This window comes from Halyomorpha halys, unplaced genomic scaffold (assembly GCF_000696795.3).
Source record: "Halyomorpha halys isolate HHAL.00 unplaced genomic scaffold, Hhal_1.1 Scaffold144.1, whole genome shotgun sequence".
NCBI lineage: Eukaryota > Metazoa > Arthropoda > Insecta > Hemiptera > Pentatomidae > Halyomorpha > Halyomorpha halys.
The window spans coordinates 1,104,221-1,123,052 of record NW_027106983.1 but is presented as its reverse complement, the minus strand read 5'-3'; the positions used below and the strand labels follow the sequence as shown (position 1 = coordinate 1,123,052).

The window sequence follows — 18,832 nt, the reverse complement described above, 5'->3', positions numbered from 1 at the left end:
TGGACATGTCCTCAGTGGCTCAGAGCTTAGTAGAGTTAACTAAATGAACCAGTTCCAATATGGCTGGTTACAAATGATGAGATTTAATTTTTAAATATGATTATATTGCATTTAATCTGTAAAATTATATTTAGCTAAACAGTTAGAACATGCCAATGTCGAGAACTACCAGTCTGGTTTGAAAACACTTATTGTGTTTGATATTAAGTTTATTGAGGAATGCCTCGTGATACTATAGGTATTGCATCATGATATGGTCTTAACCTTTGATGAAAAACTTCTTTAGGTATGTTGCCATAATCTAATATTAATGACAATTACTATGAAGCTGAAGCTTTTTAAAGGTTGTTCTTCTAACACTTGAGTTCACTCAAGAAAAGAATGTTTTTTTTTCGGACAATTTAAAAACACTTTTTTTCAAGTCAATATTTTCTATTATTGTTCATTTTCTTCATAATATTTGTATGTAGATTTTATTTAGTTAACCAAATTTACTTGGTCTCATACCAATTCATCATGTTGATGAAACATTCACTATATTCCAAATCGATCGCTGGTGAAACCATGGGGCTCATTAGAATATAAACTGCAAAAACCTGAAGTACTATATAAATACTTATAGTACAAATAATTTGACTGAAAACAAAAAATGACAATGGATATAATTCTATCTGTCCTTAGGGGCAAAATGTATTACCTGATGGGCAAGAATTAATTCCAAGTAAAAGTAGAGTATTAAGTGATTATAATTTTTTTTAATGAATGTACTAAATTTTTAAACTTTTATTTATGAAGATGATTTTTTCTTAAAATTGGAACCTGAAAATGGTCGTTATTTGAGAATAATAATGTGTTGACTAAGGACGAAGGAGTAGTTACTCTTCACTATTCACTTTTTCATTGACATTATTAATCCATACGGAGGATTTGATGAAGCCTTGATGTGAACAGAACAATGAAATTAATTTTATCTGATATGTATTTACAGTTACATATATTATTTTAATACATAATTCATTTAATGTTGTATTCTTATCCTATTTACTGTCGAGATAGAATAACTAATTTTTAAAAATAAATCCTAAATGAAATTTCTCAACATGATAATTAGGAGAAAAGTAGTAGGCATTGTATGTTTAGAAAAAAAAAATAGTTATAAATATTTTTAGAATAATTCTATGTACAATAAGAATAAAAATTAATTAATTATAACATTGAGCATAACTTGAGTTACGAAAGTTTTCTATCAAAAGGGTTGGCTTAAAAACATCTCAATTTAAAGAAAATATTGCGTTCATAGAATGTTTCAAACTTCCCCTATAATTAAGACATAGTAATCTTTAAAGGTTTTTATCAAACCACGAGTTCGTTTTATCGATTACAGAACCGTTCACTGACCCTCCTTTTAATATTATTGCTGTCCATGTGTAATTGGATGTAGCGCAACTTTTTAATTGAATTTTTATTATTATATTTGTAAAAAAAAAAAAAAATAGCATTGTGATAAACGAATAAGTTTGTGAACTCAATTTATATATAGATAAAGGCGTGAACTGGAAATGACATTTCAATTAAAAATTGATGGGAAAGATTGTAATTGTAAATGACATTTCAATTAAAATTGATTGAAAAGAATTTTTTTTTTAATAATTAATATTTTTTATAACTTTGTAAATTTACTTGTCAATATATGTTACACCTGACACTATATGTTCCTGCCAACACACCTTTGGTGCCGGGAAAAGATATTTTATATAATTTAGCCATTTTTTTTATACTATCGTTCTCCGCCCTGATATAAATGTTGTAGTATAACAATACATTTTTTTAATATAGAAAACAATTTTTAAAAAGGCAGAAAGCGAATATTAACAAAAAAAAATTGATCCCAGTTTGGTAGATCAATCACACATCTCCAAATAGAACTTTTTGATCAGGCGCGCTATGTACTACAGTTCTATTCCGCTCACTTAATTGAAAACATCTACGAAAACATTGTTTAAATAACGTAAGTTTGAAATACAATTTACTTTTTCTATTAAGATCGTAAAATTAAAGGCTTCTTCATATGTTTGTATGTTGTTTTCGTATATGTTTTAGAACTTTAGAACTGTTTTAAGAAAAAAAAAATTATTTTAATTTTAGCTGGATTCGCTAGTGGATCAACCCGAGCATTTTTTAAAAAAAAATATTTTAATGATATTATAACACGGCCAATAAAATATTTGTAATGTATAAAAATATTTTGATTGCATTCAATGAGTTAAAATTTATTAAAAAAAAGTTTTTACTAAATTAGGTCAAAAATTTATTTATTTTTATGAAAAAGCAAGTCAAATTAGTTTTAGTGTCCATATTAACTCTTACTCAGTACTCATTTAAATCAGTACTTATCGTAGTAATAAAATGATATTTTATCTGGTCAGTTCAGAAAAATTATATTTAGCATATTTCACAAACAATTTGAATCGACAAACCGGATCAGGTAAAATGTTTTTTGATTTCTATAAAATTTCGTGTTTAAGGAAACTGAAAACGGATCTATCTTGGTTTTTCGTAAAAACAAAAGTAAAATTGTTGGCCATCTTTACTAAAAGCGTTTTTTGATGTTCGCACTTTTGTATAAATCTAAAATCCTTTAATATAAACGGCAATATATATATTTTAAAAGAAAACCAATAGATTGACATATAAAAACGTTTAAATCCATAGAAAAATGATAGAAAATGACTATATAAAAAATATGGTCCGGTGTGCGCATCAAACAACTTTCACTTATTTTATTTATTTTTTCTTATCCCTCTAAAACAGAAAAAACAATAAATTAGTGGATGCTTTATTATGGACAAAAAGAATAAATCATGTTGAGTATTCTCTTTTACTACCTTTGGTATTTTAAGATTACCTGTAATACTTATCTATAAATTGTGAAATATCCGTTCTGTATAGTTCTACTAGTAAAAAGAATCCGGAGGTGAGGGGCCTCCTCATGTTGATTTTCGCATAGAAGATAGAAATAAAAACAGTTATTATTAAAGACAATAGATAATGATAAAAATAATAAGAAACTAGTCAGAAGTCGAAGAGAAGTGTGGTGGGGGGGAGGGGGTGCTTCAGAAGAAGGAGTTATAAGGTGATGTTAATAGAGTTTTTAGAACCTTTCCTGCCCTGCCACCTCGCAGGAAGGGAGGATGGGGTGATAGACTGGAAGACTGGATTGAAGGAAACAATGAGACTGTCAAAGAATTTGATGTGTCTCCGTGTGATGTGTAACTTTCACTTACCAATCTACATTGGGTTTAAATTCATCCTCTCTCGTTTCAGACAAGATATTTTTATATTGTTCACTATTGTTAAACTCTCCCGTTTTAATTTTCATTAAGTGAGCCACTCAGTTTTAAAACTTTAACATTTTTCACATATTCACACGGTCAATCAACAATCTTCCAGTATTTAACATTTTTCATTTGCAAAAGTATGGCTGGAATATAATAATATAACACCTAAAATTAATATTTGCAGTTAGCCATTTATTCAATGTTTTATTGCTATAGAATCAATATAGAAAATATAAAGAATGATTTTATGGAGTTATCTTGTCTCCTGGATGGATCATGTATAGACTAAGTGAGATAAAAAAATCTATGACGAAAAAGTATATCAGCCTGACGAAACGGACTGGCACAATTCACGTGTGTGCGATCTCTCAAACTCCTATCAGAATCTACCTTATATTTAAACGTTTTCCGAAGTTCTCCATCAACTTTTACAACCTCATATGCTAACTATTATTTCTAAAATCTTCGACTTTCGAACGATGTATAATACGTCTGTATCCATACTCTTATTTCCAGAATTGTAATTTTAACCAAACAATTGAACTTAATTGTGGCATTCTTGCATTGTTTATATTTAGCCATTTTTTATTTTTTGCATAAATGTGAAATTATAATTATTTCAAACAAACAAAATTAAATGTAGTCTAGATGAAGCTAATTAAAAGACCGTCATTTAAGCACTGCTATACTATTTCAACGATGATATGAATTATCTGCTATTAAAGAAAAGTTAATTGTATATTAATCACCAAGTTATATTTCGTGTATAGGTAGGTAAATGAAAAAATTGTTAAAATTATATAATTTTATGAAATTTTAAAATATTAAATTCTGTATACATATATTGTATTTTTCGTCATTGGGACTCCCGCTGTAATTGAATTCACAGAATTATCATTTTTTTTTTTTTAAATTTTCGAGATATTTTAATCTAAATGCAAAACACATCAAGTATTGTGTATCGAGTATTGCCCCCTCTCACCACTGCCGTTTTATCTCGAGCGTTTCCTCGCGACACGAAGTCAGTTACTTCCATGTAATTTTTTTTTCGGAACGTCGGTAAGGAACTTTCACTTCAAAAACGCTATAAATTAGTACTCAATGGTTTATTATATAAATTTATTATTTATTACTAAAGTCGATTATTACTATTATTTATTTGTCGAAAACAAAAGTTCATTTATAAAAAAATTAACCAATACATGTTCACAAAGTCTAATACATTTCTTACGGTGGTCCACAATGGTACTTTGCTAATGGTAAATTGTATTGTTGATAATTTAATTTACTTTGAAATAATCATTACAAAATATAAACGTTTTGAGTCATATGCAAATAAAGTTTTATTTTCTTCTTAAGTTTTTCTTCCTTTTTCTGGATGCTTTATTTAAGGTACAAAAAATTATAGAGTTTTTCGTAGAAGACTATTGTCAAAAATTATCAAAATCATTAAAGCCTTTTTGGTGCTACAGTCAACAGAAAACACGTTTTTGGCCATTGCGCATTAACTATCTAGCACTGGTTGATCGTTTTGGAGACCGAAACTCTACAAATAAAAAAAAGAAGACACAGAATCAGTTCACCCTTTCAAGGCATAGTATTCCATTTTTTTTTTTTTTTATGTTTTGGGAAAGTGTTTCCAAAATATATAATATATTTTCTATATCTTCATTGATGGTCAAGGCTAGCGTAATTAACAGTCAATCGCCATTTTGAAAACAATGGTGGTTGGTAATGATAAGTACGGAGGATCATATTGGGGTGCCCTGTAATATTTATATCAAATCTAACTCATCTCATCCGAAATCCAGGATAATTTTAAACTATTTTGGGCGGAAGGATTGAATGTTAGACCTTGCTGAACTATGTTTTGACGGAGGTCAGTAGGAGGTTTGTAGGTGACGATTGATAGTATTGGCAACGAACCTTGGGGTTCTCTAAGCCTTCATTTATTTTTTTACCATTCCGGAAAAATTCATATGGATGGTTTATCAATTTATTTTGGTCAATATTATGTATACTGCTATTCCTAGTAAGATAACTATTATAAGATTTGTTTTCAAAATAAATGTAAGGCTGGGTTATTAAACCTATTTTATTATTAACCTATTATTAAACCGCTCCTAAACCGAAACTTGTAGGTACTGCAAGGTCTTCAAGTGCCTTTCTAGTAACCTATTGTGAGGAATATTTTTAATTTTTTACTGATTTATAGGTTTAAATTTTAAAAAATAAAATAGATTTTTCATGAATTTTACAGTTGAACTGTTTCTATATATATATATATTTTTTATTTCAGATAACAATGTCTAATTACTAGTCGTGAAGCAGGATAGAGCTGATAATAGCACTCCTCATTTAAAATTAATTTCAACAAAAAGTAGGGTGGTAAGTGAGAATTAAATTTGCAGAGTTATATTTTTTTTAGTTTTCGAGATATTTTAATCTAAATGCAAAAAACATCGAGTGTTGTCCCCTCCCACCACTTCATCTCAGCGTTTCCTCGCGTCACGAAGGCAATTACATCCATATAATTTTTTTTCTCGAGTTGTAGAACGTCGGTAAGGAACTATGACTTCAAAAACGCTTTAAATTAGTATTCAATGGTATTAGTATTCAATTAAATTAAATTATATCATTCGATTATTACTATTATTTATTTGTCGAAAACAAAAGTTCATTTATGAAAAAAATAACCAAACCATGTGCACAAGAGAGAAAGAAATACTTTATTCATTCATGCTGACCAAATACATCGGGTTGCTACATTACACAGCATACTGATCAATCCGTGACTGGACATATATAAATTACATATTTTTACATGATATAATATTATAGAAAGATAACATTTTTTTTTCACAGTTTCTTTTACAATTAATACCAGTCTACAAACTAACTTCAAGATTTTCGATTTATTCCCCCCTTTTTTTTTCTTTCCCTTCTATTTCACAACTCCTACCCTCATTTATAGGTTTAAATTTTAAAAAATAAAATGGATTTTTCACGAATTTTACAATTGAACTGTTTCTACTTAATATATATAAAAATATTTTTTTTATTTCAGACAACAGTGTCTAATTACTAGATGTAAAGCAAGATAGAGCTGATAATTGCACTCCTCATTCAAAATTAATTTCAACAAAAAGTAGGATGGTAAGTGTTAGTTGTGATTTTTTTAATGAACCCACCGAAATTTTAAAATTTTAAAATTAAAAATTAAAATTACTCTTCACTAATCACTTTTTTTTTGACATTATTAATCCACACGGAGAATTTTATGAAGCCTTGTTGTAAACAGTACAATGAAGTTGATTTTATGTGATATGTATTTACAGTTATATATATTATTTTAATACAAAATTCATTTAACGTGGTATTCTTATTTAATTACAGTCGAGATAGAATAATTAATTTTTTTTTTAAATTAGATCCTAAATGAAATTTCTCAAGATGATAATCAGGAGAAAAGTAGTAGGCATTATATATTTTAGAAAAAAAATAGTTATACTTTAAATATTTTTAGAATAATTCTAAGTACAATTAAGAATCAGAATTGATTAATTATAACATTGAGCATAACTTGAGTTACGAAAGTTTTCTATCAAAAAGGTTGCGCTAAAAAACATCTCAATTTAAAGAAAATATTGCGGTCATAGAATGTTTCAACTCATTTCAAACTTCCCCTATAATTAAGACGTAGTAATCTTTGAAGTTATTTTATCAAACCACGAGTTCGTTTTATCGATTACAGAACCGTTCACTGACCCTCCTTTCAATATTATTGCTATTTAAATCGTCATAGTTTTGGTGGAAAATACTTTAAAAATTACAGAAATGTCACACTACACTGACTCGTAATATTTATGAGGTTTGAAGGCTATGACATTTTTCAATTAACTCTCTTAGAGATATACAGTGACACTAAACAAAACACACGACAATGGCAATTAATCCTTAATTTGTAAATTAGAAAATGATTCACAAAATATAATTTTGGAGTTTAAAAAAAAATGAATTATATGATATACAAAAGAATTATCATGTTTTAAAGATTTAAAAAATTACTTCATTTAATCATTTAGTTTGAAAGCTTACTAAGAACTGTAAAATAATATATACTCATTGGAGCAGAATTGGGCAATAATTAGTTTTAAATAAAACTATAACTAATTGGCATGGGTACAATTTTTATTTATTACAGAAATATTAATAAATAAAACTTTTATCCATTCAAAAGAAGTTTCTCACACCTTTTCACACTGAAGGAATATGGTGGTAATAGACGTGACATTCTGAAAACTTATCAATAATGAAAAAACTCTCATCGTATTTTCCCAAAAGAACCTAAAAGCTTATCAAGGAACATTTCTTGGTATGCTGGAAACGGAAGGTCTTTCGACTATATGACGTTGCTTTTAAATTTAAAAAATACTTTTTAACAGAGATATGAAACGGACTACGACATTCCTGACAGAATTATGTGTAGATTATACAAAAGTATACTTTTATCAAATGAATAAAGCTATTCTTAACTCACATTAAAGAAGGACCAAAAACGTTTGTCAGATTTTTCCTAAGTGTCAACATTTGAGAGTTTGGGATTTTTGAAACAGTTAGACATCTAATGTGCACTTTTTTTTTTAAATTATTGATAAACTACGTTGAGGTAAACATAAACAGCTTCAAATTGGATTTTTTTACGTTCATTAATTCTTGAGATAAAGTTTTAAAATAACTAAATATATATTTTTTTCAAGTAACGAGAATTCGTCATTTTGTGAACTTACTTTGGCAAATATCATGAAAACTGCTACGAAGATAAATATTATAAACTACTTTGTAGTGCGTAACAAAAGTCGACAAAAAATTAACAAAACAAATATAGTATTTGGACCAATGGATCAATATACTCTAATTTTATAATAACAATAATGTAAACTACAACCCGTAAAGAGTCACGGGTTCAGTACATTATAAAGAAGTACAGTTTTTATAACAACTGTCATACAAAGAGCTGATTTTATCAAGATCATGCTCAACTACCAGATTAAGGGTACCCACTTTATGAAGTGACTTTATTATAATAACTACTTTATGAAAAAGGGCTCCAGATCTCACATGGTTGTCTTCCGGCTGCAATAACAGAATAAATAATCAACTATGACAGACGGATTCGAACCCTGGTCCTTAGCATAGTACCTTAACACTATGTCGTCCCTTTTCCCCATAATTTTATAGGATATGTAATATCTTATTAAACATGAGTTAAACGTTGTTAGGACAAGGTATCTTTTTTTTACCCCAACACCTTCATTTGTGGCGTTGGGGGTTATTATTATACAAGTTATCAATCCATCCTGACCAGATTGAGAAGGTAGAGTTATCATTCCGTGGAACTGTGACGAAATAAAAGTCAACCCGCCCAGGACGAATTTTTTGAAACACGGAAAAACTTTCATGAGATGTAATTACGACTCTATTCATCATTTTTGTATTTTGAAGAATGCACTAATGGTTCTACTAGTTGTTGTGTTTTACGTGAAATGGATGAGGCTTGTCTAACCAGTAAGTATGGACGGCAGAACCAGTATTAGAAAAAATGGAGATGAGGTGATTAGCAAATGTTTGGTTTAATTGTTCGTAGCTCTAAATTTATATAAAAACAAATTAAGAAATTCTGGTATCCAAAAATCATTGTATGAAAACAACTCTACTCAGTACTTTATTCATCGACTTTGCATGATTGTAAGACTTGGGATCTTAAATAGGAGAAAGTAGCTCGGTATTTGGTTTAAACAAAAAAAAAGTAATATTGTATTGTTATTAATATATACAAACTAAAAAATACTAATAATCTTGTCCAACACGTCCAGTTTAAATGAAACTTGCATAGTCAAGCTCGATATTCATGTATCGTTTTGTCTACAAGTTGACCTACCCGTCCATTACTAACTAATGAAGAACGGGAATAGTGTAATTCTTTGCGAATAAATAAAGAAGAGTTGAATAAAGGCGGAAAGACGAGAACAGTGAAGTTCGATCCTAGGAAGTGAGCATGCGCGAACTAGGACCCAGTGCCCCGACGTCCAGTCATTGGGATCATTGACGACAGAAGACCCTCAGGATGGCAGAGCGCTGGTCCTGATAAAAGACAGTAAGTAGAGTGTGTTGGCGAGAGCACTTGAGTGTACACCGAGCACCCTGGAGGTTATGGGAGAGGATCTATGAAGATGTTCGAGGACGACATCAGGTGGACCAGGGGTCCTGGGAGCACTGGCGGCGGCTCCCTCTGCCACAGGCCCAGGTAACTCGATAGATCGATATTCTCTTCTTTAATTATCGTTTAGCTATAGTTCCGATAGTTAAGGCCGCTCGTAGTCTCCTCCGGCCCAGGTCGGGTCAAGTCCGACGGGTTCCAACTATTTCTGTTCAATCATCTCAATAACATTACATATAATCTTATTTTTATTTTTTTTATGTTTATTTATTTAGTAGTCCATACGATACAATAATTTTCATTATATTCATTAAGTTTCATTATGTCTTCCGTACAGATTACATATTAATTCATAAAATATCTGTATCCATTACCTGAATAATAGATTATCTTTGTGGTCAAAATCCAAGAAAATTAAAATTTCTGTATTCGTTGCTTAAATGAAGCTAAGTCCAAATATGTACTTTCTAGAAAAACGGAACTTAGAAAAAAAAAATAGCCTTTTTATATTAATTTTTTTATAATAACACTATAACACGGTAGTACAGGTTGTTTACTACAGCGTAAGGCGCTTAATGGGCCTTACAGAATTGACTGTACAACAGCCCAATTCTCGATTTAATTTGTTTCAAGAATATGTTTGTGGACTTAACTCTCTTAACGCAACAAACATAAATTAAAAAATAACAGCGTCATGAATTAAAAGTAAAACTACACAACTAAAACTAACATTTATCTTTTGTTCTATTTTACTCGTTTTTTTTGCTAAATCGTGATGTAAACTGTTTCTAAAACTTTATTTCGAAATCCAAATAGTATTATCTTTATTAGTATACTTTTTTATTTCTGGGTAAACTAGATATAACTAAAAGACTAATTTTTAAAGCCCTTTTATTGATTTCTGTAGTCTTTATTTAATACTTTTTTTATCATACCACTCTTTAAACTTTTTATGAACTAAACTTAGTAATTGTATGAAAACTACGATCGGCAAATAGAAGCTACATAAGCTAACTAAACAAACATTATTTTTAAATTTGCCAAATAAGTGCCATAGACTATATGATTTTATTATAGAAATAATGTTTTCTTTATTCTACTATTTTTTTTATACCTTTAAATAAATTATATTTTTGTATTCTTACATACACATTAATAAAATAAAAAATTGGATCGTATCAGGTTAAAGCAAATATTTTAATCTATTGTTTTAAACGGGATAAAATCAATTATATATACATAAATAAATTCAATATTTTAAAATAACAACAATTTAAAATAATATTGAATTACGGTTTCCATAAGTTCCTTATATACGCTTCTTTCTTAAGTAAATATTTTTTTATTCTTCACTACCTATTATTCTTCAGAGTAACAGTTCAGACATGTTAGATAAGTAAGAACCAAATGTCCAAAAGGTGCTATGAAATAAAATATTTTTTTAAATAAATAGCCCTATAAAAATGACAATACAAACTTATAGCAATAAAAAAATTTAACTAATCCAATAAATTAATTGGAAGATTAAATGAAAAAAATAAATAGAAAAATCAATAACTAATTAAACAAAAATATTGTTTAAACAAAATAAATTGTGCCCACTTAAGTCTCAAATGCTCTTTATTAATATTTTAATTGTCCAACGCTTCGGCCAACCTGAGGAAGGATGGCCCACAATTTATAAATTTTTACCTCACATCCAACCGCTTTTTCATTTATTTTTAAAGTTGTGAATAAAATTTATCTTACACTATTATCACTAACTTATCAATTGTTGATTCGAGTTACCTTTCAATTGTTGATAAATTAGTGATAATAGTGTAAGATAAATTGTAATTACAACTTTAAATAAATAAATTGGTATCGACAATAAAATAAATGAAAGAAGGGTTGTCACAATTATAAATCGCACCATATTTCATATTAGTTAAAATTTTTGTTGAAACGGCTCCTGAGCAATAGATTTATGTTGAAGATTCTAGAAAATCTATGAATACGACTTGAAAGAAAAAAAATCCTTTTTAGTCTCACATCAAGTATTAAAAAAACTAACTATAGCTATAAAAATTGTAAACTTTATCTCAAGATTATTATGACTAAAGTTGTAAAAGTTGGTTCAAATTTATCTAATTTATAGTTTTAAAAGGACTGCATCTACGTCTTGGATTTTTTTTTTCAAATCTACGTTCTTTTATCATTTAAGCTTACCTTAATGGCTCATTAGTTAAAGTGAACGAGATGCTATTAGTAATTGGGGCCGGTGACAACGACGGAGTGAGATTTTAGAAAATCACTTATTCCGGAATTGGGAGAAATTTGTAAATAAAACTGAATTCTAAAATAATATAATAAAAGAAAAATTGACCAATTTCATTCTAATCTAATTAAAGCATTGTCGATACCAATTTTATATATGATATATAGCAAACTAAATGCTTTTTAAAAATGATTTGGTTGTCCAAATAACAGCTGAAACATTATTTTCTCCTTTTGGGTTAAGCATTATAAAAATTTCGTGGTAGGAATTAAAAGAAAATCATTGCCGATTATTTTTCTAGTTTGTAAACCTTTACATTAAATATTGAACAAAATTAGCATACAAATAAATTAAACATAAACAAATAATAGCATTATGATAATAATTCATTGGATAGTTTAAATATTTTTTGACCGTCTCTTATAATAATTAAAATATTTTACAATGTTGTTTACTATTTTGCATAGTGATGCTATCATGGTATTTTTTTTTTATGAGGTACTTAAATTTAGCAAAATATAAATCATAAAATATTAGGTAATTTATGAAATTCATTAATGGCGGTTCTAAAACTACAAAAATTTGGATAAATTAGGGTTAAGAAAAAAAAAAAAAGGAATAAAAAATAAATGAACCCAGTGTATTCGGGTGAGATCCCTAGTCATGAAATAGTGAAAGGTTGATTGAGTGAAATAGCATTGACTCAGCTAAGATGGGTATCATAGCTAGTCTCTCTAACGTATTTTATGTTCTGCAGAGGACGGGCAACGGCAAACATGATCTTGCGGAAGTCATCAGGGTATAATCATATCATTTGAAGACAAAGTAATTATGTTTCAGAAGAGCATATATTGTACCGGGTTATCGAAAAATAAAAACGCTAAACATGTCTGTAACAGTTTTAATTTTCAAAATTCTACTTGGGGAGAAAGCACGGTATGAAATATATAATCCGCTACATTTTGAAACAACTTGGTAGGGCATAATGTCTAATTGCGAGGATTATTCTTGGGTTTCCAGTGATTATGGCGCCCAATTAAAAAAAAAAGTCTGCTAATCTAAGGAAAAATCGCTGTTGGTGGACGTCGTACAAGGGACTGTGGTTTTGTAAAAAAAAAAGTAATTTTTTTTTAATCTGTGTTTAATTACATATTTTGAGGCTCTTAAAATCTTCTACAATAAACTAAATATATTTTTAATTGATTTATAAAATTAATGTGTTCCTGTTATGTCATCCTCATCATCCATTTCTGATGTAAATAAAGATAAAAATTGGTTATGTATTTAAAATTCACAATGACATTTTTTTTGTGTCGCAAACAGATTAAAAATAATTACATAATATAACTTGGTTTACGATCATGTAGGCTATGAATTTTCGATATTTATTGTTTTTAATAAAATAATTTTATAAACAAATCGTTATAAATCTCTTTTAAAATGACTTCCTCAAAAACATGTTTCTCAGTATTGGTGATTCTCGATGAGTGTCCATCATGGGTAATTTTATTTTTAATTATTGTAATTTCAACATCTTTTATTCTTAACCAGTGAACAAGATCACAAGTGTTTTTTTTATGAAAATTACAAATACCACAGAAAATTATTAGTCATACAGTCATCGCTTGAATGGAAACGTTCATGAATTAAACCAGAAAAAAATTAATGTGAGAAACAAAACTTATCCTGCAAGACGGTTATAAGTTATTTTGTGAGGTTTTATACAAATTGTCACCACTATCGGATCCGGGGACAGACTTACCTTAGAAAATGATGCTTAACTAAATATTTTAACCTGGAATCCTCACAAAAGACTGAAAAAACAGGAAACTGCACGTCGATTTCGACTATTACAGCACTTACTAGACAAACGGTCTAAACTTCCAACACATTACAAATGACTGATCTACATGACTGTAATAAGGCCAATCTGGACATATGGAGTTGAGCTTTGGGGTTCCACTAAACCTTCGAATTCCTCTCGTATTCAATCCTTACAATCCAAAATCCTTCGTAAAATCCTCAATGCTCCTTACTTTGTCACAAATAAAATCATACATAAAGACCTTAATGTTCCCTGTGTAACCAATCTAGCCCGAACCAGATATCACTCCTTCCATTATAAACTCCCTAACCACTCAAATACCCTAGTTTCTAACCTTGCATCCTCTTCCATTCCTGACAATCCTCCGAGGCGCCTGAAAATTTTAATATAACATAGTTTAACTATGACTTGTCAACAAAAAAAGGTAAGGTGCTTAAGAAAAATATATCAGCAAATAATGCTTCTCACGTGTGTGTTGATTTTTACACGTCACTTGTGTCACGTAACATTGTGTTTTCTAGTTATTTTTAAACATGAATCTGTAATTGTATAGGCAAAGGAACAGTGTGTGACTACACTCTTCATCACGAACCAGATAGTGAACAATAGCATTCATTATTTGAAGCACCAATAGCCGTATTTTGTAGACCATAATTAATTTTATTTCATGATGATTTTCATTAATTATTATAGATTATTGAAAACTTTTATTATTAATTGGACGAACAACATGTTAAAGCCTTTAAGCACTCCAGATAAAATATTTCATTTTTTTAAAAATATAAAATTGCTAAATTTATACTTTTAATACTCACTAGTTTTTTTTTTATGCAATATATAATCACTGACAAATGCCAAAATAAATTAAAATGTAATATTATTTTTTTCTATGCATTTTGTGCTCCAAGGTACTGATAAAAAGCTATGGTATTAAGAAAACAAATAAAAAGTGAAATAAATTCCAAAAAATCAAACTTAAGTACTATTAATAGAGAATTGACTGAGAGGATAAATTGTTCAAATATACCAAATGTTGGGCATATGAATTTTAATCTATTATAAACACATTTTTTTAATAATAATTATAGACCATGAGAAATAAATTACTGAGTAGATCCCCACCCGGTATTGTCAATACACAGCAAAGCTAAGATAAACTACAAGAATAAGTCATGAAAAATATAGTACTTTTATTAAATGTTTTAATACACTTGAAATACATTTAGTACTTTCATGGGCTCTCGAATACCGTAGGACAAGAAGCTAAATAAAAGTAGCGTTACAGATAAAAGAGGTTCGGTTATAGTAATAATAGGCTGTTCTATATGATCAGATTGGAACTACTTGCTACGTAAAAATAATGAAAATTCAAAGACCTTCATGCCAATTAGCATAAAATTATTAAAAATTAATTAATTGTAAAAGTAGTACAACAATATGTTCACATACATTGGAATAATTAATTTGTTGTATTTTTTGTGATACATTGAATTAGGATTGAAATGCTCCAGCAATGTCCACTACGAGTATTGTTAACCAATTACAGATTTTTACTTTGACCGATTCGATTACTTTTTTCAAGGTAGACACTCCTAAATACTTGTATGATATTCTGATCTCATTCCTTAATGGTCGAACAATTACTGTCAAAATAAATAATACAAATCCCATCATAAGACAAACCCATGGATAATCCTAAGATTCAGTTCGTTGTCCCATTCTCCATACAGTCCAGATATACTTCCAAAGCAATGTTTGTTGGAGATACAACAGTTTTTTAGAAGAATATTACAATAGTCAGAACTGTGGCTATTGTAATGTTTTATATTATGAGGGTAGACTCACCTCTACGTTAAACTATTTAATTTTCTATTTTTATATTAAAAATAAATATATGTGTATACAAACCATGAAGAGTCAGAGGTGCAGTACTTTGTAAGATAGTAATATTCCTAGTTCAATGTTTGTGCAAGGAGGTGATTTGGTCAGAATCACGTTCGACCGCCAGATTTTTCTCCAACCAAGGTTACCTGCTTTGTGAGGCTGGGTGGACACCCTGGATCGCCTCCGAGTCCAATGGGCTGATTCATGGCTACAGTAACAGAATAAATAATTATCTGTCACAGCCGGATTCAACTATCTTGGAGTTAGTAGTACCTTACCACTGAGCTACTCCGCTCCACCTATTTTGTATATATTTTTTTCTCTTTTTCTTTTTCATTATGAAACCAAATATGAAATTTATTAATTGTATGAATATCAGTTTTTTTCCTTTTCCTTCTTTCAATCTTCAATTGCATACTATTATTGTTATAATTTTATTTTATTTTTATTTATTCAATAATTATAACACTTTCAATAGATCGGGGTATGTTTTGCACGAGACTTAATCCTCATTTTACCAATAGTTGAAGGAAAGCGAATGATTATAATAAACACGCAAAGCCCACCAGGCCGATCTGGAAATAATAGAAATATAAAAAAGGAAAAACAAGAGGATATACTTATTATCCTTTTTTTTAATGCCTAACCGCTACTTCGACTACACACATTATTGGGCCATAATGTACACGTGGTTAGCTTCCTTGGTAGAAGTAGGTTGAGAACATTGGTCGAAATAAAGCCTGAGGAAGAACCGTGCCAACTGTGTCAAGTGCAGGCCCTTCCATGCCCTCTTCCCAGCAAATGTCGCGATATGTCTTCCTTTTATCTATGGTATATCTTGGTAGCACGCAGCGCGTATAAATATAGTCCATAGAAAAATATTATTAGACCATGATACCAAGTATTTACTTTTTTATAAACTATATTTAAGCAGGCATTGTATTTTTTTTATTTGTCCGGAATTTTTCAATTACGAAGTACATAATTAGACTTAGGTACAAGTCAACTTTCAGTTTCATAAGTATTATACATGATACTATGATATTTCTTGTAAAAATACTTCGAAAACACTAATTAATATATACTAGATTTATATGATTAAATCATATATGACATTTTAATAATATAATATGAGTTATAATGATGATTCTCAAACAACGGCCAATTTTCAAGTTTGACTTAAATAGTATTCAATAGTAATCAAGAATTACTATAAATTCATGTTGTTTATACATTATACGGTTTCTATGATCTTGAAAAATATGTCTTCTTAATAGACATAATGAATTAATTATATTGTAATGTTTTACTGCTGTTCTATTTGCTAACATCTCTGTAATTCCCATTGTCATGGCTGTTCTATAGCATTATTTTTATATTGGAATACAAGAAGCTTGTTTTCACTGTCTAGAAAAAATGCTTTTACTATACTCAGGCCCGAGCGGAAAGCTTGCAAACAAATTTATTTTTAATGTACTAGGACAAGCAGTAAATACTCCTAATCATGTCCCTGAAAATGAAAAAAAAAACCACAGCTTTGCAAAAAAGAAAACTTGTTGCTAAGAGACATTTTATTTATATCTGAGTTACTATAATGTTGTGGGGGGCCATAAGGTCTAATGTGTAGTTGGCCGCAACTACCACACTCTCCTTCTTCATAATATGTGGTTAGAAAGGAAATATATATAAATAGATAATACAGATAAAAAAGCACATAATAAATGCTGTTTCCGAAACCCCCATCCACCTTAGAACTGCGGTTCACTAGAAACAACAGAAATTTATGTTTTACATTAACATCCATGGATCGGATCAAGATCAATCCCGTTTGAACTTCCAAGAGATACTATAGGTATGAGTGGAGCTTGGATCTACAGGACCTGATAGCTCAGATATGGAAAGAGGATACTATACCTAAGGAGTGGAATGAGGCTGTAGTGTCTGTAAACAAGAAGATGGCAGATTCGACGATATGCAGCAACTATAGTGAGATTAGTTTCCATATAAAATTGTTTCCATTCATCTGTACGACACGCAGAACTGTAATTATCAAAGTGAGTTTCGGTCCAATAGGTCTATTATTGATCAAATTTTCACCCTGAGGCCAATCTCTGAGAAGATGAAGGAATGTCAGCAGACAATGTGGATGCTGTTCATTGATTTTCGGGCTGCCTTTGATACTATTATTAGGAGTGAACTCATACTGGCCATGCATGAACTGGGACTTCCTAGTAAACTCATCCAATTAGTAAAATGCACAATGGTGAGTACAATCTGCCAAGTAAAATCCTGTGGGTTATCAGAGCCTTTTGCAGTGGAAAGTGGCCTAAGGTAATACGACCCAATAGCTCCTCTCATGTTTAATATCGCTGTACGAGCAATCATATATAGAGCAGGACTAAACCAAGAAGGAACAATATTTACAAAGATAATCCATGCTCTGGCAATGCAGACATCATTGGAAGACCCCTTCAGAGCATTAGGATGGCTTTCGAAGCGATGGATGTCGAAATAAAAAAGATGCTGCATATTAATGGAGGAAAACGAAGATTATTGTATTGGGTAAGAGGTCACTAGATGAGAGGCAGAGTCGCTCTGTATTGTGCCCCTAATATTTCGAAGTGGTAAGAAGCTTTTCTTACCTTAGCTCCATCATCAATGATAATCAAAGTGAAGTAGAAGAGGTTAAAAGCAGAATTGCAGCTGGAAATAGAGCCTGTTTCTCCATTTTAAGGCTAATCAAAAGTTGTTAGCTGTACCACCACGTTTACGCTCTACAAAACATTAATAAGGCCAATCGTCACATACGGTGGAGAAACGTGGACTCCAAGAAATTAAAGAATTAACCTGCTAGACGGATTTGAAAGGGATATTCTGAGGTGGATTTTAGAACCCGTATGCTAGAATGATAATTGGTGAAGAAAGAAAAATAGTTAACTGGGTTCTACAAGGAATGTAGCATCTCCTCGTATATTAGGATACAGAGGCTAGTGGCTCATAAATTGATGATCCCTGTTACTCTTACAGAAGATAGAGAGATATGGTTGGTGGCTGTTGAGCAGACCAAGGGCAGCTGCATGCGCCTGTAGTGGAAATAAAAGAAGAAGAAGAAAAAGAGTGGAGCTGATATGAAAATTAAGTTTTATAAAATTTAAAACTTTAAAAATGTAGTTTGGAATGTTACCAATGGGTAGTTTCTCCAAAAGACTGTATCATGCCATTGTAATAGAACTCACATCATATATACTACATATTTTTTCACTGTAAATTTCAATGGATAAACAAAAAATATATATAATGAACATTCA

General features: G+C 29.9%; 1 protein-coding gene across 7 annotated transcripts in view; it reads left to right on the top strand.

Moving 5' to 3' along the window:
* The first annotated feature begins 9,430 nt into the window (after nucleotides 1–9,430).
* The window catches only part of dysc (dyschronic), a 183,043-nt gene continuing 173,641 nt past the window's right edge, over nucleotides 9,431–18,832 (top strand). For all 7 annotated transcript variants that reach the window (XM_014416960.3, XM_014416958.3, XM_014416954.3 and 4 more), the window contains exon 1: nucleotides 9,431–9,645. In XM_014416960.3, coding sequence (XP_014272446.1) covers nucleotides 9,566–9,645 — 80 coding nt within the window. In that variant the 5' untranslated portion in view covers nucleotides 9,431–9,565. The remainder of the gene's footprint in view (nucleotides 9,646–18,832) is intronic.